Source organism: Symsagittifera roscoffensis, chromosome 1 (assembly GCF_963678635.1).
Source record: "Symsagittifera roscoffensis chromosome 1, txSymRosc1.1, whole genome shotgun sequence".
In the NCBI taxonomy this organism is placed as follows: Eukaryota; Metazoa; Xenacoelomorpha; order Acoela; family Convolutidae; genus Symsagittifera; species Symsagittifera roscoffensis.
In genome coordinates, this window is record NC_087062.1 from 72018555 (window position 1) to 72043630 (window position 25076).

Genomic DNA, 25076 nt, shown 5'->3' on the forward strand with positions numbered 1-25076 from the left:
GATTTTTACAGAAGCGAAATTGCGCTTCGCAAACTCAAGTGAGGGAAACGCAAAAAAAAGCTCTACACAGGCAAAACAAAGTGAAATTTAAAAAAATATTAAAATTACACCTTGAATTTTTGTTTGATATTAAGAGTATCACCTTTTTACATCTGCTCTACGACCGATTGTAATTTTACTAACTCTAACCACGTATAAAGTAGCTAAATTTCTATCAAACTGCCTCTGTTATGCAGCAAAGATTCGACCAGAAAAATTCAAAGTTAATTAAATGATTTGGATATGAATATGCGACCTGTTGATTAGAGTCTTCCATCTTTGCATCCGCGCCAAGTTCACTTGGAAGTTACCTAGTGGCCCAGCTAATGCTGATTCTCCCTGTTCTAATATTTTTAAATAAAATGTTGTGGTGATACGGAAAAATGTAATTTTCAAAGTTTCAAAAATGGACTTTATAATAAACCCTAATGTTTATCTTCTTAAGTAGGGATTAAACCGCTTAGAGGAAAGACAAAACTACTATACCCTCTTTCAATTGAAGTCTATCTCATATTTGGCTAGGAAGTTTTCGAAAAAAGTGAAAACATTCGCGAAACCGGTCAATTATTCTAAAACTTTACCGTGGAAAGGTAAAAACGATTTTTCCAAAACCATATCAAGTTTTCTAGAAAAAAGACAAGGTAAAACAGACAACGTAGGGAAACTCTAAGCACCATGTTAGTTGTAATGAGCTATCAACCTCAGAATCAGCATGTTAGTTTTAGGGCATAGCCTCTTATGCCGGTAAAATTCGCATAATGATATTTTTTTTCGGTTGAACCCTTAATCTCCAATTTGGTAGGGTAGTTTTTGTGAATAGTCAAAATGTTTGGGTAAAATTAAACAGAACTTCATAAATGGGCTTGTTTGAGGCCGTAACGTTTTTATTCGAAATTTAGGGAATATACGCTTGAGAATGGGAGATCCCCATAACTTGTTCTGTTGATTGAAATCTTAATCTCAGTTTTGAGCCTTTAATATTTGAGGAAATGAAAAAAAAATCAAAACGAATAGGCCGAAAACCCCCCTACTTAAGCTTTCGAAGGCCGTAGAACATGAGATAAAATGAAACGAGAATAAAAATTTATGCGAGCACAGTTTTTCTATTTGTACCATTTTTTCGGCACAGTAGTTTTTTGCTGCAAATCAGTAAAACAGTACAGTTTTGACAAAACTTGAAATTTTTGCGAAAAGTGCTAAAATTTTCCACAACATCGCAAAAAAAAAACGGAAAACAAAAAATCCTACACATTTTACAGTTTTTTTTAGGAAATGCACTATATTATTACGGGATTGGTAAAAACGAACCATTTTTACTCAATTGAGCCTCAAACTAACTTTTTGGCCAATTTTCTGAGCATAAATTTCAGAAAAAGATGCTAAATGCGTTTTTAATTGTCATTTATTTTGCATTTTTTGCCAGTTTCGAGCTTGATTTAACGCTCGGGAATCAGCCCTGCTTTTTAAGGAAACTCAGTCCAACTTTGTAGGAAAAAATTTCAATTTTATTTTTTATCCTTTTGGGTGGTGGGGGGGGGGGGGGGGGGAGTGGATAGGATATAGCCGTAAAGAACCCATTTTCATGATACAATTTTTTTTAACACAGAATCTAACATGAGCCAAAATTACAGCAGCAACATATGCCATTAAATTAAACAAGCTTAAATATGATTAAATTTAAATATACCAAAAGTGCCACCAAATGAGCCTTTTTAATTGCGACTTAGGTTAGAAAAAACTCTTCGTAAAAATACACTACGCTCCGTTGTGTAATCAAGATAATCTGTTTGAACTGGGCATCGACTTATAATGTTCCGTCAAACTGGGTACTCGTCAAAACAAGTGTTGAGAAAATCTTTTCTTAAGCATAAGATAGGAAAAATATTTTTATATTTTTATAAACATAAGAAAACGCGTTTCGAATCAAATCGAGACAGTCAAAACTAAGTGAGTATTTCTGGTCCGTTCTTAGTGATCAAAACTGTATGTTCGAACTGGGCACTTCTGGCCAGGGGAACAGTAGAAGTGCACGTCCAGCCATCCTCCAGAATAGTCACTGGCGAATCACATTCCATCAAAATCGGCTCAATCGTCAAAGTCTGTCCTTCCACGAAAGTGTGTCCAGTATCCCCCGAGCCCAACTTCGTGTGCAAATTAGGAGCGGCATGAAATTCAGACCCGATTCCATGCGAACAAAAGTTAGAGTCAAAAACAAATTTACAATCCGGATTCTTAGCCAAAAACACATCCAGCTCGCTTTGAAAGGATTTTTGAACATCAAATACTGTGTTTCCTGGTGTGCACGATTCAATTCCCTTCAGCATGATTTGTTCACACACGGACACCAAGTCGCGCCCTGATTGGTCCAAAACTTCGCCAACCACAAATGTTCGTGAAGTATCGCCATGGTATCCGTCCACAAAAAGAGTGACATCAACGTTGATTATGTCAGAGTTACGTAATCGAGTATCGTCTGGAATTCCATGGCAGACTATGTTGTTAATTGACGTGCAGCAAGATTTAGGGAAACCCTGAAATGAAAAAAAAACCGGTTCAATTACAGTTTTAATGTGAAAGAGAGGGGTTCTTTGCAGTTGTCTGATGCCATGTTAATCCGTTGATGCTCAATTTTCAACAGTTGGGGAGATTAGAGCAAACATAGTCGGTTTCTTTTGCAAGTAGCACAGAATGTTCTTACCACACATTTTTTCAAAATCGGCTGGAAAAAAAATTGTCAAAGCTGGAAATAGCATCCGACGGGTAGCGCATCCAGAATGAAGTTTAATTTTTCAAATTTGCAACTGAAACTCAAATTAATGCGTGTCGCATCAAATTAAGAAATTATTTCATTTGCGCATGCTAAGCGGCACGCATGGAACTCGCTGTCTACCCTTTTTGCGGGGCTAGGTCTTTTACCAGACCGACCTTTTACCAGACCACAATGTAATAATTCAATTAAGATAAATTTAAGTTTAGAAGATTCAAAAAGGAAGCGGTTAGAACAAACAAAACTTAGCTGAGAAAACCGTGAAATCATTGTTTTACGGTTTATGTTTGTTGTTTGTTTTACGTGTTATTACGGCTAAATGCCTGATGTTACCCCCCCCCCCCCCCCCCCCCCACCTCACTCAAACATGAATTTTATGGTCTAACGAGTGGTTTTACAAGGTTAATTATGAAGACCAAATATGTTTCTCGTAACCTAGCTAGTCTGCATGTCAAATTTCAAGACAATCGGACAAAGTGAACAGTAATTTCAAATATAAAAATTTGCAGGTGGGGGGAAAAAGGAAAAAGAGCCCATAATTGGATTGGCTTATTTATCATCAAAATTCGATTTTGGCAATTTTTTTGAATTTTCCAACTTAAAATGCTGAGACGGAAGGTTTTACGAAACAAAGAAACATAAAATTTGTTTTAAAATATACTGCGACATCTTTCTGAATGGCGAAATCATTATTAGTTAACATTTCAGCCCTATGTGTCTTATTCCCAAGGGACCACTTTATCATAGTAGCAACCATACGGTTATGCGGCTCCGTGGGTACGCACTTTTCATGTGCCCCGAACTTAACCATACCTGTGCTAAGTGGTTGTTGGCTTAATCGCATGCCTGTTTGCTATTTGTTGTTAGCTAAACTAAACTAAACATGCAGGTTTTATTATATCAATCAACATTACTTCTTACAGAGATCGTTTTATCAAGGTTAGCACAAGATCTGCACTAGTTCATAATAACAGCTAAATACACTTCTCTCAAGTCTCCGTAGCGCAGTGGATAGCGCGCTGGACTTCTAATCCAGAGGTCGCGGGTTCGAATCCCGCCGGAGATGAATTTTGCTTTCGTTTCACACTTTTTACTTTCTTACATTTATTTGTTTCTGCTTTACCAGCCTGATAAAAGGAAACAACCCCCCCCCTTTTACAGCCAAAACCCAAATATACGGCAATTATTTAGGACCAAACCAAGACCAAGTTAACATCCTTCCTCCTCCAAAGTTAACATCCTTCCTCCTCCAAAGTTAACATCCTTCCTCCTCCCCTTCCCCCCAATCCGTTTAGGGGGGAGGCTGTTAACTTGGGTGAGGGTTCGAATTTTCAGCCAATCAGAAAAGAACATTTCACTTTACACGTAGTGCTAAGCAAATTTAGTTTAAATTGAACGCTCGGGTGGAGGATCTGAATTTGGTCTATTTGGGTGGGGAGGGGAGGGAGGGTGAATTCCCATAGGTTCCAATGTTCATAGGTTCCAAAATAAAAAATCAGTCGCATAAGTTCCAAAATTTATCTTCTTGAATTCTGATTGGTTGAAATTTGAGCCAACGAATTTATGGATTGATTGTTTACTGTTCAACCAGCATAAACTCAAGCTGCAGAATAGTGACCGCCGCAGCCGCGCCAACGTGTTGCGAGCTTGCCACCAAAGGGTCGGCTAATTTAGTCTTTTGATCAATTGAAAAGATTTGGAACTTATGCGACTGCTTTTTTATTTTGGAACCTATGGGACTGATTTTTTATTTTGGCACCTATGAATACGCGGGAGGGAGGATGTTTACTTGATCCATTAATTACATCAAGACACGCCGCCTCTCGGTCGTTGTTTCCTTGTTTCCTCTCATAGCCCTCTAATGACTACTGAGTCAGGTTAATTAAAACTCACTGAAAAATTGAAAATTGAAGGAAAAAGCCGTTTACATAATCGGACATTATTGCAAACGAAATTCACAGGTAAAGATTTGCTATCATCCCCGCATTCGAATTTCCGGCACGCATTCGACTTTCACCCCCGCAACTTTAAAAAAAAACAACGGCTCTTTTTCTTTTTCCTTTGAGCGGATTTTTTTTAGCTCGACCAAAATGATTTTCCGAGCTCTCCTAAATTCGCAGGCAAAAGCTCTCCTAAATTCGTCAGGCCCTTTTTAAAAAATATTTACCAAAAAATCGCGTTTTTTCGGCGCGACCGTCAGCCAAAAATGGATATCTCAAAACAGTAGAAAGTTCCCCCCACCCCCAAATCTGCCCGTGGTTAATTTTTTTTTCAACAAAATAGCTTCGAGCTTTTAAAAAAACCGTGAAATTAACAGCGTAAATTAGTGTTCGGAAGTTTTTGCTCTGCTTAATACCTGCTGTCGAAAAATGAGTGGTAATCCATCTTTTATAAGCTGAGACAGTGCAAACTAATCCTCAACTATGAAAAGGTACCTTGTATGCTAGGGGGGACGGATATGCGCCACACTTGATGGCCTCATTGTACACTAGCAGATCTATCTCCTCACATGATAATCCCTCACAGATACTGTTGGCCACTAACTGCAGCACATGTCTGGCCACTCCTCCAGCTTCCCTCATCCCATCCAGACCAGCCTCACTCAAATGCACCTCCCTGTTCACACCTAAACAGATACCATGCTACAAATATGATAATTGGGTCCTACAAAAAGCATCGATGTTAGCAGGGACGGATCTAGGATTTTCTCCAGGGGGGAGGGGCGGATTTTCAAAAAAAAAAAAAAAATCGAAAATTTTTCTGCGCCGCAGGGAAATTTTTGAAAAAACCGTCAAATAAGCAGTTTTTGGGCACTTTTTGAAAAATTTTGACAAAAAAATCGCGTTTTTTTTTGGCGCGCGCTCGCCCTCAAACTTAGTATATATTGGCGCCAAAGGCGCCTTTAGAAAAATTTTAGGGTCGGTCGGCCAAAAATGGATTTCTGAAAAAGTATCAAAGGGGGGACCCTTTGGGTCGGCAGGGGGTCGAATCCCTGAGGGGGGAGGGGGGGCGTCCGCCCCCCCCTTTAATCCGCCTTTGGATGTTAGCAAGAAACTTGAAGGGGAAAATATTCATTCGCTGCGTTTTCATCATTTTCATAAAATGAGTTAAATTATACATTTAATTTTCATATTAGCAACGAATACGCATTAAGTCAGCGGAAAGAATATGATAACAGAATTTTTAAAATGGTCAACTTAACTCAAAAATTGAATACAACAGTTCAACTACAATGCTCAACTTTGATTGGAAAATGTTGATTTGCTATTTTTAATACAAGGTCTTCAAATTCCGCTGGTGTGCAAATAAAAATGCGCATCAAGTTAACATCCTCAACTGAGAGATTTCAAGCCGCTTTGGGGTTCCCAACTTCGTCTATTTCACCTGGTGCAATTTTTCGCGACGAGGGTGGACTCTTTTTCATTCCATGGTGAACCATTTTGAAAAATTTTGCATGGTGAACCAACTAACTATTGTGAACAAATTTGTTCTTCATACCGTACATTGGTAAAATCACGCATTCAGCCATAATAACACGTAAGATAACCAAAAAAAATGGAAAAAAAATTGAGATGAGGGGGAAAATGGAAAAGAGCCGTAGGGTATTATCTGTTCGGACATGTACGTAACACGACAACTCGCAGGAAAAAGCAAATCGCAGAAAAACAAGTCGTATAGATTAGCAATTACGACAATTCGCAGAACGCGATAACTCGCAATATAACCTCGTAAGATAATCCCTTAATTCCTAATTCCTTCAAGAATTATCCTACCAAAACCTTAAGGGATACCCCTACCTGAACTGGTTCCCAAGCTTATCACCCCTTGTTTCTCAATCCCCTTTTTCTTAACCCCCTCTCATATAACCCCGAAATTAGATAACACCAGTAAAATTTAACACCTTTTTAATTCCAATTGTTAGAATCCAAGTGAAACTTACTTGAAAGGGATTCGGAACCATAGCGTCGGTAAACATCAAAGCTTTAATTGCGAAAAATTTTGCGAAACAAAATGAATTAACTTGCACGCTGCTAAATGCGTTTTAAATTTGAACAGAAATATGAACTTTGATATGAGCTTGAAAACTTGATATGAACTTGAAAACGAATCCGACCGAAATGATTCAAATTAGTTACCAAAACTGATTAGATTTTTCCAAAACTGAACTTGATCTTGAAACATTTTCTGCCAATAGAAGATTAATTGGCTGAATTTAAATGAAATATGAAATGAGAACTGGTTGTGACCCAAAAGCTGATCTAAGCGGACCATTTTAAATTGAAACACCGATCATTTTCAAAAAACTTGACTATTTTTTCAAACCCACTAAACTTTGTCATTTGTTTTGAATTGTCGGCATACAACACAATGTCTAAACGGTTTGCCAGCCCCTAGTCCCAACCTAGCGTCCCATCCAAAAGAGCAATTGTTCCGGGATTAAATTGCTAGAGACAGCATTTTTCAAATGCGAGTCAAGTCAATGCGTTTTGTTACGTCTCCGGGAAGCTGCCAGGAGACGTCTTTTCTCAAAAAAAATTGACAAACAGCAAATGTTTAACTCAAGTTCGCCATAGCGCGAAAGAAATGCAAATCTGTTTTTTCTTGTTAAACATGCATAATATTCTGCATTTTTTCGTTGAGCACCCGGTATTTTTTCTTTTTTGTAAATTGGTGCCCACTCGAGGCGTTAAGTTTTTGGACGGAAGCGTCTTTTTGCAAATTTGCAATAACTTTCCATATACTGGGATGCCATCCACTGAAGTATGACTGTATGCCATAATTCCAGCCCTCTACAGCATTTGTTGTTCTGGCCAAATCCGATGATGCCGCATCCCTTTGATTCCATAATGAAAGGGGGAATAGGACTTCTCGATTGCGGACGAGAATTTTTATGTAGTTAGATCCAAAATAAAGGCAAATCTCGTCAACTTTTGCTATTTTTTCCGACTCTTTTATGATTTGATCGCAAACAATTTGAATTTCCTCCACTATTTTATCGTATAAAATTCCTATTTCTTCTTCTTTTTCAAAAGCCAGTGCGGCTAACATTTTGAGTGCTAAAGCGAACTCGTGGTTTCTTTCGTAATCTTTTTTCAATCCGAGCTCCAAGATTTTTCTCATAAAACTTTGGGAAAGATGAAAGAAACATCCCGACAGCTTGTACTCGGGAAAATTTTTCTGAAACGCTGGAATAGCAGCCTGCTCAAAATCCAGCAAAATTTTTCCAGGTCTACTATCAGGGGCTAGTATTTTTAGGGCTTCTAAGAAACGGTGGTACGTTTTTTTTTGTTTTATTTGGCAGGAACGCATATATGCAAGCGGGGGCTATTCCTGAAATACTAATGTGTATAGAGTAAAGTTGATAAAACATTTTCGGGATGACTTTGAAAGTTCCATCAGCCAACCAAAAGTTAGATTAGTCAAGCACACGTAGCATTTCAGGGTCGCCGAATAAAATTATCTTCGTGATCATTTTGCGCACTATCAAATAATATAAAATTTTTGAACAGTTCGGGTATTTCGAAACTTCTGGTTGCTGGGGAGACTGGTAACACTTCTTCTCGTTGCTTGCGCGCTCGTTGTGGGGTGCGAACTAAGTTTTCGTTGGTTGGTAGGGCTAGTTGAGTGGCAATGTCGTCTGTGATGGGCTGAATGGCGGTTGCGACTGCGACAGTTGGGGTATTATTATGGCTCAGATCCTTGATGTTTTTCAAAACTAGTCGAGCATCACCTGTGCTAAGTGGTTGTTGGCTTAATCGCATGCCTGTTTGCTATTTGTTGTTAGCTAAACTAAACTAAACATGCAGGTTTTATTATATCAATCAACATTACTTCTTACAGAGATCGTTTTATTAAGGTTAGCACAAGATCTGCACTAGTTCATAATAACAGCTAAATACACTTCTCTCAAGTCTCCGTAGCGCAGTGGATAGCGCGCTGGACTTCTAATCCAGAGGTCGCGGGTTCGAATCCCGCCGGAGATGAATTTTGCTTTCGTTTCACACTTTTTACTTTCTTACATTTATTTGTTTCTGCTTTACCAGCCTGATAAAAGGAAACAAAACCCCCCCTTTTTCAGCCAAAACCCAAATATACGGCAATTATTTAGGACCAAACCAAGACCAAGTTAACATCCTTCCTCCTCCAAAGTTAACATACTTCCTCCTCCAAAGTTAACATCCTTCCTCCTCCCCTTCCCCCAAATCCGTTTAGGGGGGAGGCTGTTAACTTGGGTGAGGGTTCGAATTTTCAGCCAATCAGAAAAGAACATTTCACTTTACACGTAGTGCTAAGCAAATTTAGTTTAAATTGAACGCTCGGGTGGAGGATCTGAATTTGGTCTATTTGGGTGGGGAGGGGAGGGAGGGTGAATTCCCATAGGTTCCAATGTTCATAGGTTCCAAAATAAAAAATCAGTCGCATAAGTTCCAAAATTTATCTTCTTGAATTCTGATTGGTTGAAATTTGAGCCAACGTGTTGCGAGCTTGCCACCAAAGGGTAGGACTCTATACGAAATTTAGAGCCGGTTATCGCCGCGAAGCGGCGACCTTAAACCGAGACTCGGCTAATTTAGTCTTTTGATCAATTGAAAAGATTTGGAACTTATGCGACTGCTTTTTTATTTTGGAACCTATGGGACTGATTTTTTTTTTGGAACCTATGAATACGCGGGAGGGAGGATGTTTACTTGATCCATTAATTACATCATCAAGACACGCCGCCTCTCGGTCGTTGTTTCCTTGTTTCCTCTCATAGCCCTCTAATGACTAATGAGTCAGGTTAATTAAAACTCACTGAAAAATTGAAAATTGAAGAAAAAAGCCGTTTACATAATCGGACATTATTGCAAACGAAATTCACAGGTAAAGATTTGCTATCATCCCCGCATTCGAATTTCCGGCACGCATTCGACTTTCACCCCCGCAACTTTAAAAAAAAACAACGGCTCTTTTTCTTTTTCCTTTGAGCGGATTTTTTTTAGCTCGACCAAAATGATTTTCCGAGCTCTACCAAAGCTCTCCTAAATTCGCAGGCAAAAGCTCTCCTAAATTCGTCAGGCCCTTTTTAAAAAATATTTACCAAAAAATCGCATTTTTTCGGCGCGATCGTCAGCCAAAAATGGATATCTCAAAACAGTAGAAAGTTCCCCCCACCCCCAAATCTGCCCGTGGTTAATTTTTTTTTCAACAAAATAGCTTCGAGCTTTTAAAAAAACCGTGAAATTAACAGCGTAAATTAGTGTACGGAAGTTTTTGCTCTGCTTAATACCTGCTGCCGAAAAATGAGTGGTAATCCATCTTTTATAAGCTGAGACAGTGCAAACTAATCCTCAACTATCGAAAGGTACCTTGTATGCTAAGGGGGACGGATATGCGCCACACTTGATGGCCTCATTGTACACTAGCAGATCTATCTCCTCGCATGATATTCCCTCACAGATACTGTTGGCCACTAACTGCAGCACATGTCTGGCCACTACGCCAGCTTCCCTCATCCCATCCAGACCAGCCTCACTCAAATGCACCTCTCTGTTCACACCTAAACAGATACCATGCTACAAATAAGATAATTGGGTCCTACAAAAAGCATCGATGTTAGCAGGGGCGGATCTAAGATTTTCTCCAGGGGGGAGGGGCGGATTTTCGAAAAAAAAAAAATCGAAAATTTTTCTGCGCCGCAGGGAAATTTTTGAAAAAACAGTCAAATAAGCAGTTTTTGGGCACTTTTTGAAAAATTTTGACAAAAAAATCGCGTTTTTTTTTGGCGCGCGCTCGCCCTCAAACTTAGTATATATTGGCGCCAAAGGCGCCTTTAGAGAAATTTTAGGGTCGGTCGGCCAAAAATGGATTTCTGAAAAAGTATCAAAGGGGGACCCTTTGGGTCGGCAGGGGGTCGAATCCCTGAGGGGGGAGGGGGGGGGGCGTCCGCCTCCCCCTTTAATCCGCCCTTACATGTTAGCAAGAAACTTGAAGGGGAAAATATTCATTCGCTGCGTTTTCATCATTTTCATAAAATGAGTTAAATTATACATTTAATTTTCATATTAGCAACGAATACGCATTAAGTCAGCGGAAAGAATATGATAACAGAATTTTTAAAATGGTCAACTTAACTCAAAAATTGAATACAACAGTTCAACTACAATGCTCAACTTTGATTGGAAAATGTTGATTTGCTATTTTTAATACAAGGTCTTCAAATTCCGCTGGTGTGCAAATAAAAATGCGCATCAAGTTAACATCCTCAACTGAGAGATTTCAAGCCGCTTTGGGGTTCCCAACTTCGTCTATTTCACCTGGTGCAATTTTTCGCGAGGAGGGTGGACTCTTTTTCATTCCATGGTGAACCATTTTGAACAATTTTGCATGGTGAACCAACTAACTATTGTGAACAAATTTGTTCTTCATACCGTACATTGGTAAAATCACGCATTCAGCCATAATAACACGTAAGATATCCAAAAAAAATGGAAAAAAAATTGAGATGAGGGGGAAAATGGAAAAGAGCCGTAGGGTATTATCCGTTCGGACATGTACGTAACACGACAACTCGCAGGAAAAAGCAAATCGCAGAAAAACAAGTCGTATAGATTAGCAATTACGACAATTCGCAGAACGCGATAACTCGCAATATAACCTCGTAAGATAATCCCTTAATTCCTAATTCCTTCAAGAATTATCCTACCAAAACCTTAAGGGATACCCCTACCTGAACTGGTTCCCAAGCTTATCACCCCTTGTTTCTCAACCCCCTTTTTCTTAACCCCCTCTCATATAACCCCGAAATTAGATAACCCCAGTAAAATTTAACACCTTTTTAATTCCAATTGTTAGAATCCAAGTGAAACTTACTTGAAAGGGATTCGAAACCATAGCGTCGGTAAACATCAAAGCTTTAATTGCGAAAAATTTTGCGAAACAAAATGAATTAACTTGCACGCTGCTAAATGCGTTTTATATTTGAACAGAAATATGAACTTTGATATGAGCTTGAAAACTTGATATGAACTTGAAAACGAATCCGACCGAAATGATTCAAATTAGTTACCAAAACTGATTAGATTTTTCCAAAACTGAACTTGATCTTGAAACATTTTCTGCCAATAGAAGATTAATTGGCTGAATTTAAATGAAATATGAAATGAGAACTGGTTGTGACCCAAAAGCTGATCTAAGCGGACCATTTTAAATTGAAACACCGATCATTTTCAAAAAACTTGACTATTTTTTCGAACCCACTAAACTTTGTCATTTGTTTTGAATTGTCGGCATACAACACAATGTCTAAACGGTTTGCCAGCCCCTAGTCCCAACCTAGCGTCCCATCCAAAAGAGCATTTGTTCCGGGATTAAATTGCTTTTCAAATGCGAGTCAAGTCAATGCGTTTTTGAAGCTGCCAGGAGACGTCTTTTCTCAAAAAAAATTGACAAACAGTTTTGAATTGAAAATATATACAAAGAACAAAAGAGCAAATGTTTAACTCAAGTTCGCCATAGCGCGAAAGAAATGCAAATCTGTTTTTTCTTGTTAAACATGCATAATATTCTGCATTTTTTCGTTGAGCACCCGGTATTTTTTCTTTTTTGTAAATTGGTGCCCACTCGAGGCGTTGTAGAAATTAAGTTTTTGGACGGAAGCGTATTTTTGCAAATTTGCAATCACTTTCCATATACTGGGATGCAATCCACTGAAGTATGACTGTATGCCATAATTCCAGCCCTCTACAGCATTTGTTGTTCTGGCCAAATCCGATGATGCCGCATCCCTTTGATTCCATAACCATAATGAAAGGGGGAATAGGACTTCTCGATTCGGGACGAGAATTTTTATGTAGTTAGATCCAAAATAAAGACAAATCTCGTCAACTTTTGCTATTTTTTCCGACTCTTTTATGATTTGATCGCAAACAATTTGAAATTCCTCCACTATTTTATCGTATAAAATTCCTATTTCTTCTTCTTTTTCAAAAGCCAGTGCGGGTAACATTTTGAGTGCTAAAGCGAACTCGTGGTTTCTTTCGTAATCTTTTTTCAATCCGAGCTCCAAGATTTTTCTCATAAAACTTTGGGAAAGATGAAAGAAACATCCCGACAGCTTGTACTCGGGAAAATTTTTCTGAAACGCTGGAATAGCAGCCAGCTCAAAATCCAGCAAAATTTTCCAGGTCTACTATCAGGGGCTAGTATTTTTAGGGCTTCTAAGAAACGGTGGTACGTTTTTTTTTTGTTTTATTTGGCAGGAACGCATATATGCAAGCGGGGGCTCTTCCTGAAATACTAACGTGTATAGAGTAAAGTTGATAAAACATTTTCGGGATGACTTTGAAAGTTCCATCAGCCAACCAAAGTTAGATTAGTCAAGCACACGTAGCATTTCAGGGTCGCCGAATAAAATAATCTTCGTGATCATTTTGCGCACTATCAAATAATATAAAATTTTTGAACAGTTCGGGTATTTCGAAACTTCTGGTTGCTGGGGAGACTGGTAACACTTCTTCTCGTTGCTTGCGCGCTCGTTGTGGGGTGCGAACTAAGTTTTCGTTGGTTGGTAGGGCTAGTTGAGTGGCAATGTCGTCTGTGATGGGCTGAATGGCGGTTGCGACTGCGACAGTTGGGGTATTACTATGGCTCAGATCCTTGATGTTTTTCAAAACTAGTCGAGCATCAGGTTTGCTCGTGGAAATATCGCGATTATGTTCACCCCTCGTTTCAATAAAATTTTCTCCGTCCGTAATTGCTGTTGCGCGGCATTTATGAGTTTGGTACTTCGAGCAGTTCCAATTTGTAGTTGTCTTGTTTTTGCGTTTTCGAAGACGAAGTAAAAGGGAAAGACGCTTCAAACATTATATATGATCTCATAGAGTGGTATAACAATGGTTGAAGAAATAGGCAGTATGATTTTCTATAAAAATCACAAACGTCTTTTGTTGCCTTCAATTAGCACCATGTAGGTTATCTGCGTTTTAAACGCATGAGTGAGGGATTATTTCTCTAACTAATCGAAATGCAATTATTTTTGAGATGCTAGAGGGATCAAGTGAACTACGACTAGCTTTTCAGGCCTCAATTAAAACACTTAATTGGACTACTCCTGTACTTATAAAAAGGACTCAATATGAAACAAATTATCGTCATTAAAAGGGGGTTAAATTATTATGGGGTTATCTTGTTACGGGGTTATAATATAGGGGGTGTAAACATAGGGAGTTAAATATCGTGGGGTTGAAGAGTGGGACACCACCTGAACTAAGACCCGTAATCCCCCCACCAAATATGCATCAATTTTAAACTTAATTCAAAACAATTATTGGAGACAGCTATGAGTATTTTTTGCTCGTTTAACACCAAAAATTGCGTCCAAAATCTTGATTGCATCAAATGGTAAGTCATCATTTTTGTTTCGAATTGTTTTTACACATTCGAAAAATGTTGCAACTCATTACAAGTCAGCGCGGAAAACGAAACTTGATAAAAAACTTAATTAAGTTCGATTTATTGAAAAGAGCGGGTTAACAACTTGGAGATGCCTAAAAACCCTTCCAAATCACAAGAATTCCCACTAAATGAATTATTTGAGAAGAAAAAATGAAAGATTTACATTTACGGTTGCCTCATGCACGGGAAGTTGAAAAATAAAATTTCTAAATGTGTCTCAACTTTTTCGCATTTTTGATTTTGAAATTACAAACAATTCAGTTCAAAAAGGATAAAAGTATGACCGGTAACGTGCATATCGGTTAAAAATTGTGGCGGAAAGTCCGCAAATCGAACTTCGACAACTAATTTCAAAAATGCTCTGAACTGTTTGCAAAACCTCTGGGGTAAATAAAAATCTTCCAAATGTTTAAATGTCATTGAAAATGTAATGCAACAAGCGTAAAACACGAAAGAACATCCCGATCAATTTATCATAACCTAACGAGCATCGTCTTTTAGGTTGCGTCGGTTGCAAGAGCAATTCAACGCCAAAGAGACTTTGGAGTTGCACCAAAGACCGAGCGAGACATCGCAATTTCCATGGAACATCAAACAACTCTAGTAGGGGAGAAAATCTTGGCTAATGACTCGGGGCCAGGGGATTGCAACCGCCTTCTTGTGTTCACCATTGACTAAAAATTAAACATTCTTGAGCGTAACCCAAATTAGCACGCTGATGGTACATTAAATTTGTCCACCATTGTTTTATCAATTATAAACGGTACATGCTGTTATAAACAACTGCTTCCTCCCAATTGCTTACTTTCTGTTTCAACGAAAATACCAACAAGCATTTCGGGTGTTATATGAACTTAAGCTACTAATAGAGTCAGCAGAAAATGTTATTGGTTTCGGAAAAGCAGCAATTTCTGCTTTCAAATTATAAATTCTCACAGCGTCTGTAAAAAGGTAAATTTCCCATTTTTCGCAGGCTAACTGGCGAAAAATACAAGAATTGGGAATGGCGGTTGAATAAAAAAGACAAAGACTTGAAAGAAAGTGAAATCATTTATTGCGCTGGCTCTCATTCCTGAATCCGCATTGAAATTGACACTAGAAGCTCTCTACGCAACAACAACTGAGAATGATCAGCTCCATTCATATCTCGGTTATTTCGAGAAAAAAATGAGTGGGGGAATATGTATGTGGAAGTCTACGAAAATCCAGATTTCAAACCAGCTATATGGAATCAGTTTTGCAATGCGATAAATGGAAATCAAAAAACCAACAATTCGGTCGGAGGATGGCACAGAGAATTTCAATTAGGAATGAATTATGCTCACCCCATTGTATCTAAAATCATTAAGCAAATCCGGAAGAAGCAAAGATTAACCAAAAATTACCTGATTCGGTTCAAATCCAGAGAAAAGCCCTATATATGTCAAAATATCAACAATTGCAATAAAGGATATCAGAACTCTTAAAACTATCAAAACAAAGATCTAATTTTGCAGCTGGAAGCTTTTTCAGTCAACTTTGTCATGTAGAACCTTCTATATCAAGAAATTTTTAACGCCTCGAAGGCTTTGATGTTTTACCGCTTTTTAGTTTCACAATTAAATTAAAGAAATTTTAATTGTCTTCAGAGTTGTATACGAATTGTCTGTTTTTGCAAGTTGCCTTTTTCATGAACTTTTGCGAGTTGTCTTTCGTTGCAAAATGTCGCAGTACCGGACATGCAACTCAATTTACTCAAATATTTCCTCCTTAGATATTACTCAAATATTTCCTCCTTAGATATTTTGTATATCCTAAGTTCTTGATGAACATTTTTATGTTCGGCCTTGAAGGCCGAAGAAATTAGATGCCCTTCACGGCACCAGTGAAGAAGTAAAGACCTTAGGCAAAAAACATCATTTATTTTCTACGATTTGAACTAGCAAACGGGCAAAAGACCTGATACGCCTTCTCTTATTCCTAGTCAAGTACGACGGAAAATAGCTCCGTACGGAGAACGATCCAAGTCCTGAATATGCTCGTAGAGCACGAATTCCATTCACGACATGGGGCACTCAGCACAGGATCAGAAGAACCGTCTGAAAAATCTACAGTTCAAAAAACTCCTGCGAAATCGCCAAACAACACTACACATACGAACGTCTTCTTTCTGAAAGATGAAACTTTTCTGAAAGATGAAACAACGTCTTCTTTTCTGAAAGATGAAGCTTTTCTGATAGATGAAACAACTAGTCGGCTTCAAACAATCAGTCGGCTTCAAAAGATCAGTCGGCTTCAAACAATGTCGGCTTTCAATTTCAACTCTTCAGAAAAAGTTCACAACCAAAACAAAAAAAAAGAAAAAAGATAGTGCCTTTTCTCGTTATCAAAAACGAAAAATGTACAGAAAAGGAGCAGCCAACCACAAAAGAAGGGACAACAATGAAACAAAAACAATCCAAAAATTACCCAAGTTCGCAGTACCCGAGGGGGCTGCCAGAATTTGGCCAGAGAAGTATCGAAAGACAAAGTAGCAAGACTGCAAAAGAAAGAAATGGAAAGAAAAGAAAGCGAGGCCAACACATCAGAAAGGGGGGGGGGGGCGCACAAAACATAAACCACCCCATTACCAGAGCAAACATAAGCTATTCAAAAACACACTTCCGTTCAAGCAATAGCTGGAAGGAACACGAAACAAGTATAACAAACCCAAATGGTGCATCAATATGAGTAAAAAACGAGAAGTGGCCACAGGAAACACTTCAAAAGAACACTAAGAAAAATAGGGAGGCTGGACTGAGCAAAAAAACTGTATTCGACTTGGACGAAAAGGATTCAAGCATCAAATCAGTAGCAGAAAAAGATATGTCCGAAAACAAGCTCAGAAACAGACAATGTTGTGGAATCAACGGCTAAACAAGTGACGAACGCCCAAACTAGTGAAAGTACTAAAGACGCGGACCCGATCAACATTCCCGCATCCACGGCTACACAGACGGCAAACGAGCAACCGCCAAACGATACAGCCAACATGGACCTCACACCTATAGAGCTGCTGGGTACAAACAAGTGCAGTGTGGACACACAGAACATGGCGGAGGCACAACAAATGGCAATAGTTAGAAACGAAGAGACAACACCAACAATTAAAAACAGCCAAGGAACGTTGACGATGGGAGATACGCCATTATACAGGCAAAACTGCAAAGAGTGTTAGGGCACCGATGAAGTGGCGGCAACCAGAAAAAGTAAAACATCCGACCTTCAAAACATTTTGATAGAGAAAGAAATAAGCAGGCACTCAAATGGTCCTATGGCAAATATTTGTAAAACATTAGAAACAGTCTAAGTGTAAATGACGAAGGTTTGAGCATCGACGGTGGTGGTACCTAGCCAACTAAGGGAAACAAACCTCGAGACCTTTCTCCTAACCCACCCTGGGAGGAAAGTCATGTTAGAAATAGCAAAAGATATATGGTTTCCGCAAATACACAGGTCGATAGTAGCTGCAGGGCAGAACTGAAAAGAATATAGAGAGCACGATAAAAATTTGAAACCAATTTTAGGGAAAACACTATTTTGATCTTGACAAGTTAGTGGAACGAAACGAGGAGGAATCGCTAGATTTTGCGAGGCCAATGCCAGACTAACTAAATTAGGATGCATATATCTAAGAAGCAGTGGATAGATTTTCTACCTACCCATTAATTAAAGTTAGTAACAAAAGCATAAACTTTATGTAGAGTTACTTACTGAATAACGGGTAGCGGGTAATATTAGGAGCGATCAGGCGCAGACGTACAAGCGGAAAATTTCAACTGCACTGCGAAGATGGTAACAAAATTGATTTTTCGAAACAATGGATGACCATCGGTTAAGTAGAACGGTTAATCCAGACACTAAAATTAAGGTAGGGGGTTATGAAAACAGATCACAAGAACAAACCTTATAGTTAGCCCAGGATAATGCCGAACTAAAAACAACACTGGGAACCACCACTCATGCTGTACAAAAGTATCCACTTTCGATATTTACTTGGGACGGCGGTCGAACACAATTTTGTCAAATTTGGCAACTACTATTGAATAAAACAACATGATTTAGGATTACGTAAAACAAACTGCATTTTCAGACAAGAAGAACCGAGGGAGACCGCCAATCAGCAAATACGCAATACAGAATGTTGGTCGGAGGACAAATTCCTGATCCCGCGCCAGCATCGAGGGCTAAACACTTTGAGATAGTCAACTATGAGACTGATAGTCAACTACCAAAGTTCGAGATCTACAAAACTAAAACTTGAAATACAGCAAAGATTTAGGGGCAAAGACAAACACAAGACACAAAATCAAGCCAGCGCATAAAGACAGGTAACCAGAAAAACGGCAGGGATAGCCCAAAAGCTCAAAGAGATCAACACTTTCGAGCCTTCAAAGTAATCAGGTGACTTTCACGGCAACATGAAAAGCTAAAGAGCTAAACAATGGCAAGCGTTTTATGCCAGCAAAAAGTCGCAGCTAGCAAGCATAAATTATTGACAAAAATTTTATGGGCCTTGAAGGTCAAAGTAATCAGGTGACTTTCACGGCACCAGTGAAAGACTTAAAAAATGAAAGGCTAAAGAGCTTAACGATGGCAAGCGTTTTCTACCAGCAAACAGTTGCAGCTAGCAAGCATAAATTATTGACGAAAATTTTATGGGCCTTGAAGGTCAAAGTAATCAGGTGACTTTCACGGCACCAGTGAAAGACTAAAAAAATGAAAGGCTAAAGAGCTTAACGATGGCAAGCGTTTTCTACCAGCAAATAGTCGCAGCTAGCAAGCATAAATTTTTGACGAAAATTTTATGGGCCTTGAAGGTCAAAGTAATCAGGTGACTTTCACGGCACCAGTGAAAGACTAAAAAATGAAAGGCTAAAGAGCTAAACGATGGCAAGCGTTTTCTACCAGCAAACAGTCGCAGCTAGCAAGCATAAATTATTGACGAAAATTTTATGGGCCTTGAAGGTCAAAGTAATCAGGTGACTTTCACGGCACCAGTGAAAGGCTAAAAAAACGAAAGGCTAAAGAGCTAAACGATGGCAAGCGTTTTCTACCAGCAAACAGTTGCAGCTAGCAAGCATGAATTATTGACGAAAATTTTATGGGCCTTGAAGGTCAAAGTAATCAGGTGACTTTCACGGCACCATTGAAAGGCTAAAAAAATGAAAGGCTAAAGGGCTTAACGATGGCAAGCGTTTTCTACCAGCAAACAGTCGCAGCTAGCAAGCATAAATAATTGACGAAAATTTTATGGGCCTTGAAGGTCAAAGTAATCAGGTGACTTTCACGGCACCAGTGAAAGGCTAAAAAAATGAAAGGCTAAAGAGCTTAACGATGGCAAGCGTTTTCTACCAGCAAACAGTTGCAACTAGCAAGCATAAATTATTGACGAAAATTTTATGGGCCTTGAAGGTCAAAGTAATCAGGTGACTTTCACGGCACCAGTGAAAGACTAAAAAATGAAAGGCTAAAGAGCTAAACGATGGCAAGCGTTTTCTACCAGCAAACAGTCGCAGCTAGCAAGCATAAATTATTGACGAAAATTTTATGGGCCTTGAAAGTCAAAGTAATCAGGTGACTTTCACGGCACCAGTGAAAGGCTAAAAAAATGAAAGGCTAAAGAGCTAAACGATGGCAAGCGTTTTCTACCAGCAAACAGTCGCAGCTAGCAAGCATAAATTATTGACGAAAATTTTATGGGCCTTGAAGGTCAAAGTAATCAGGTGACTTTCACGGCACCAGTGAAAGACTAAAAAATGAAAGGCTAAAGAGCTAAACGATGGCAAGCGTTTTCTACCAGCAAACAGTCGCAGCTAGCAAGCATAAATTATTGACGAAAATTTTATGGGCCTTGAAGGTCAAATTAATCAGGTGACTTTCACGGCACCAGTGAAAGGCTAAAAAAATGAAAGGCTAAAGAGCTAAAGATGGCAAGCGTTTTCTACCAGCAAACAGTCGCAGCTAGCAAGCATAAATTATTGACGAAAATTTTATGGGCCTTGAAGGTCAAAGTAATCAGGTGACTTTCACGGCACCAGTGAAAGGCTAAAAAAACGAAAGGCTAAAGAGCTAAACGATGGCAAGCGTTTTCTACCAGCAAACAGTTGCAGCTAGCAAGCATGAATTATTGACGAAAATTTTATGGGCCTTGAAGGTCAAAGTAATCAGGTGACTTTCACGGCACCATTGAAAGGCTAAAAAAATGAAAGGCTAAAGGGCTTAACGATGGCAAGCGTTTTCTACCAGCAAACAGTCGCAGCTAGCAAGCATAAATAATTGACGAAAATTTTATGGGCCTTGAAGGTCAAAGTAATCAGGTGACTTTCACGGCACCAGTGAAAGGCTAAAAAAATGAAAGGCTAAAGAGCTTAACGATGGCAAGCGTTTTCTACCAGCAAATAGTTGCAACTAGCAAGCATAAATTATTGACGAAAATTTTATGGGCCTTGAAGGTCAAAGTAATCAGGTGACTTTCACGGCACCAGTGAAAGACTAAAAAATGAAAGGCTAAAGAGCTAAACGATGGCAAGCGTTTTCTACCAGCAAACAGTCGCAGCTAGCAAGCATAAATTATTGACGAAAATTTTATGGGCCTTGAAAGTCAAAGTAATCAGGTGACTTTCACGGCACCAGTGAAAGGCTAAAAAAATGAAAGGCTAAAGAGCTAAACGATGGCAAGCGTTTTCTACCAGCAAACAGTCGCAGCTAGCAAGCATAAATTATTGACGAAAATTTTATGGGCCTTGAAGGTCAAAGTAATCAGGTGACTTTCACGGCACCAGTGAAAGACTAAAAAATGAAAGGCTAAAGAGCTAAACGATGGCAAGCGTTTTCTACCAGCAAACAGTCGCAGCTAGCAAGCATAAATTATTGACGAAAATTTTATGGGCCTTGAAGGTCAAATTAATCAGGTGACTTTCACGGCACCAGTGAAAGGCTAAAAAAATGAAAGGCTAAAGAGCTAAAGATGGCAAGCGTTTTCTACCAGCAAACAGTCGCAGCTAGCAAGCATAAATTATTGACGAAAATTTTATGGGCCTTGAAGGTCAAAGTAATCAGGTGATTTTCACGGCACCAGTGAAAGGCTAAAAAAAATGAAAGGCTAAAGAGCTAAACGATGGCAAGCGTTTTCTACAAGGAAACAGTCGCAACTAGCAAACAGTCGCAATAGACATCATCCGTCTTCTCTTATTCCTAGTCAAGTGCGTCGGAGATCAGCTCCGTACGGACAACGATTCAATTTCTGAAGGTACTCTTAGAGCAAGAATTCCCTTTATGACAGAGAGCGTGGGGGGTAGGAATTTAACTTGAGCCTAAAATCTAACGAACCCCTCCGGTGATCTAGACGTCCGGCCACGTAATAAGGTTTGGGGACGGTAGAAGGCACATCGTACAGCTTCCTCACGCGTCCTGGCAACACTATGTTGAAGTGACACTGAGCCAGGTGGGACGTCAGTTCCTCCTCTGTCATTCTACTCATCGCCAGTCCCCCCATCGAGGGTCTGGACCCGAGAGTCCTCGCGATTCTCTTTAGAGCTTGCATTTGTATGATAGGTTTGAAACTGATGCCAGCATAAGAAAATTGTGTCTCTTCTAATAAAATAGCCAGCAGAAACTTCTCAGTTATTCAGAGCTTGATTGTTGGCATTTAGCGTGCAATAGAGAGTAGTTAGCAAGTAGTCATTCTTTCTCTGAAGCAATACAAAACATTTCAAATAACTTTATCTTAAATGACAATAAAAAGCTATTTCAAAAGGCAATTCATGAGTTTGGTAGTAAACAACATTGCCAACAGACAGCTGGAATTGACTTTTTTGAAGCTTTCCAAACTTCAGAATTTTTTGGAGAAAGAACCGAATTACGTACGCAGTATTCATTAAGACTTGGAAAAAGAAAATTGACCTAAAATGAAATCACTTTCACACTTCTACAGGGTCTTTTTAAAACGTGTTTTTTATGAATCGTCTCTCATTTCACAACAATTTGGGTTATTGAAGGTATTCTTTTTGCAGTAGGTAGCAAAAATTCACCGAAGTCTGATGATATAGTTCATTGAGTTCGATTGTTTCATTACGCGGCCAAACAGTGCATTTTGTAAATTTTAAGCAGATGCCGAAACAGGCCAAAAACAGAATTGTTGCGGAATCCGCAACATTGCATTTTATTCTTCTTTGCTGTTTTGGATTCCACCGACAAATAGCTAAAACACTGTATTGCTCAAAATTGCTCCAAAAACAGGCAAATTTGCTGAATCCGCAACAAAGATTGTGGAATCTGCAACAAAATTTGCGGAATCCGGAACAGTTTGCGGAATCTATAAGCAAATAATATTAAATGGGTTTAGTACACTTAAGATGTAGTGGAGTCCGCAACTCTAAGTGGAATCCGCAAATTGTAAGCGGAATCCGCAACTGTAAGTAGAATCCGCAAATTACAAGCAGAATCTGCAAATTGTAAGCGGAATTTTCAACAAAACTAAAGTGCCTACAAAATTTACGTTTTAAGTATTTGTACGCGGAATCCGCGGAAATTTTGTAAGTATATTTCACTTACATTTTGGAACATGTTTAAAGACTTGTCTCTGGAATCCACAAACATACAGACACAAAATTGTGCGCCTATCCAGTGCACAGTTTGGCCTGGTCATGTTTTTTTAATCGCATCTTTTCATGATTCAATGAAATTTCACTGCATTTTCTAGTGAACAAGCTACTATAGTGCCGAATGAAAACGACCGGCTAAAATGAACTAAAACAGAATTTTGAAACTGTTTTTCCTCAAGTTCTGTTAAATTCGGCCAAAAAAATGACGTAGACAAAAATTGTTTGGAATTTTACCAGCTTTCTCATAGTGCACTTTTTGCCAAATTTTAACCAAATTTACACACTTAAAAGGGTCAATTATTTGGTTCAAATTTAGGAGGTAAACATGGGCGATTGATGTAAGAACAACTACAATCGACCCTGTTTACCTCTTTAATTTTGAACCAAATTAATTGTCCCGTTTTAAGGGTCTAATTTTGGTTTAAATCTGGCGAAAAAAAATGCACATTAAGAAAGCTAGTGAAATTCCAAAAAAATTTCTGCCCTCATCATTTTTTGGCCACAACCGAATTTGAGAAAAAATAGTTTCAAAATTCTGTTTTAGTTCATTCTACCCGGTTGTTGTAATTCAGCACTATAGTAACTTGTTCAGTTCAAAATGCAGTGAAATTTCATTAAATCACGAAAACATGTGTGAACAAAAACAATCGAACTCAATGAAGTAATTCATCAAAAATCGGCAAATTTTTGCTGCCTATTGCAAAAAGAATCACTTGGGAGAGAAAAATATGAAGGGCTCATGTGACAAACTAAGAATACTCTCCATTTAATATCCAAACACTTGGCTCGCAAATGTACTACATTACCATTTCATATAAAGAGAAACGAAAAACAATCGGTATTTCATTGAGAATTTCAGTACTCTTGAGAAAAAAAATTGAAGATCAATATAAAACTGAGAAAGTTTCCAATTCTCATGCAGAAAAGTTTGCATGTTCACAAAATCTCCAGTAAATCTTACTCTTTTCTTGGTAACAACATTTCCAGCAGTGCTGAAAACACGCTCAGACGGCGTACTCGACAATGGTAAGCAGAAAATGTTCCTCGCCTAAGTAGTGAGTCTTGGATAGTTCAAATAGGACCGAACTATCACGAAAGCACTCGAAGGCTTTTCCTCGAACGAACGTTCGAACATTCGGTTGCACCCCTAGATCCATACATATCGTGCTTCTGCATATTACACCTCAGCCTTAACAAACAAACTGCTATGACTCAGGGATCGACGTGAAATGTTCCTCAAAATAGACCCTCAATCAAGCCCTTTTGGTCGTTTTACAGTAGCATTGACAGTGGTCGCTAAGATGAGTGCTTCGCCTCCAATTCCCATTCGAGGATGAAAATAGCGATTGCAGGGTTAAGTTGTTTCACAAAGTTAAGTTCCAGTTGTTCCAATTAATTCACGTAGGAAGTTCCAAGTAAGAAGTTGACCTATGGCCTATGGTTTTATTCCACATATGGTTTATTTCAGGTCCGCTTAGAACGCTAGTGACGCAAGGTATATTCATGCTAGGAAGACATTTCCTTTGAGTCATTCTTGGGGTTCCTATAACTTATTCCAACTTCTCTCTCTTTTTTTAGGAAAACGGTTCTGAATATTTTTTCAGCTTTACTTACGGCGGTGAATTTCTAAAATACTACTTCCTAATTCTATAAACTAAATTTACACCCTTGCTTTTCCTTAGGAGCCGGAAGTTCAATCAATTTTTGAGAGCAATTTTAGCTGCCAGCCAGCGACAGTAAGTACCAGTTTTGAAAGACTTTTAGAGTTCTCTGCAGTACTCAAAGTTACAAAGTTTTAAAGTTCTCTGTTCTCTGCAGTACTTAATTTGATGGGGGTCAAAAATTACCCAAGAATTTTTGAACAAAAAGTCGCTTTTTATTGCGGGGTGTTCAAAATTAATATCATGTCAAAATCGAGCATAAAACTGCCTTAAACAGGGGCGGATCTAGGATTTTCTCGGGGGGGGGGGGGGGGGGGGGGATTTTCAAAAAATTTTGTCGACGACCTTTTTTTAGGTTGACTAAATTGATTTTCCAAGCTCTTCCAAATCACTAAAAAGACCCTGTTTCGGTCAAATTTTCGGCGCCGTAGGCAAAATGTTGAAAGACAGGCCAAAAAAAGCGTTTTTAGGCAATTTTTGGAAAATTTTGACCAAAAAATTGCGTTTTTTTTGGCGCGCTCTCCCCGGTCAAAATTAGTATATATTGGC

General features: G+C 38.8%; 1 protein-coding gene and 2 non-coding genes across 4 annotated transcripts; 2 read left to right on the plus strand and 1 right to left on the minus strand.

Annotated features, from left to right (window-relative positions):
- Nucleotides 1–1956: 1956 nt before the first annotated feature.
- On the minus strand, nucleotides 1957–21950 carry LOC134857000 (methionine aminopeptidase 1D, mitochondrial-like). Of its 2 annotated transcripts, none has more exons than XM_063873319.1 (3): nucleotides 21593–21950; nucleotides 5242–5432; nucleotides 1957–2570 (listed from the first exon to the last, which is right to left on the minus strand). In XM_063873319.1, exons 1-3 carry the CDS (start codon nucleotides 21804–21806, stop codon nucleotides 1983–1985), a joined length of 993 nt encoding a protein of 330 aa, XP_063729389.1. In that variant the 5' UTR covers nucleotides 21807–21950; the 3' UTR covers nucleotides 1957–1982. The 2 variants fall into 2 exon arrangements, with proteins under 2 accessions (XP_063729389.1, XP_063729390.1); XM_063873320.1 differs by lacking the exon at nucleotides 5242–5432 and adding an exon at nucleotides 10156–10346.
- Trnar-ucu (transfer RNA arginine (anticodon UCU)) lies at nucleotides 3800–3872 on the plus strand. The gene has a single exon. It is a non-coding gene; the product is annotated as a tRNA-Arg (tRNA).
- On the plus strand, nucleotides 8718–8790 carry Trnar-ucu (transfer RNA arginine (anticodon UCU)). The gene has a single exon. It is a non-coding gene; the product is annotated as a tRNA-Arg (tRNA).
- Nucleotides 21951–25076: the final 3126 nt, after the last annotated feature.

Coding starts and splice junctions, on each gene's coding strand:
- LOC134857000 (XM_063873319.1), bottom strand. CDS start 21,806: ATGCAAGCTCTAAAGAGAATCGCGAGGACTCTCGGGTCCAGACCCTCG. Junction 5,433..21,592: donor ACGTCTAGATCACCGGAGGG/GTTCGTTAGATT, acceptor GTATCTGTTTAG/GTGTGAACAGGGAGGTGCAT. Junction 2,571..5,241: donor CGTCCCCCCTAGCATACAAG/GTACCTTTTCAT, acceptor TTTTCATTTCAG/GGTTTCCCTAAATCTTGCTG.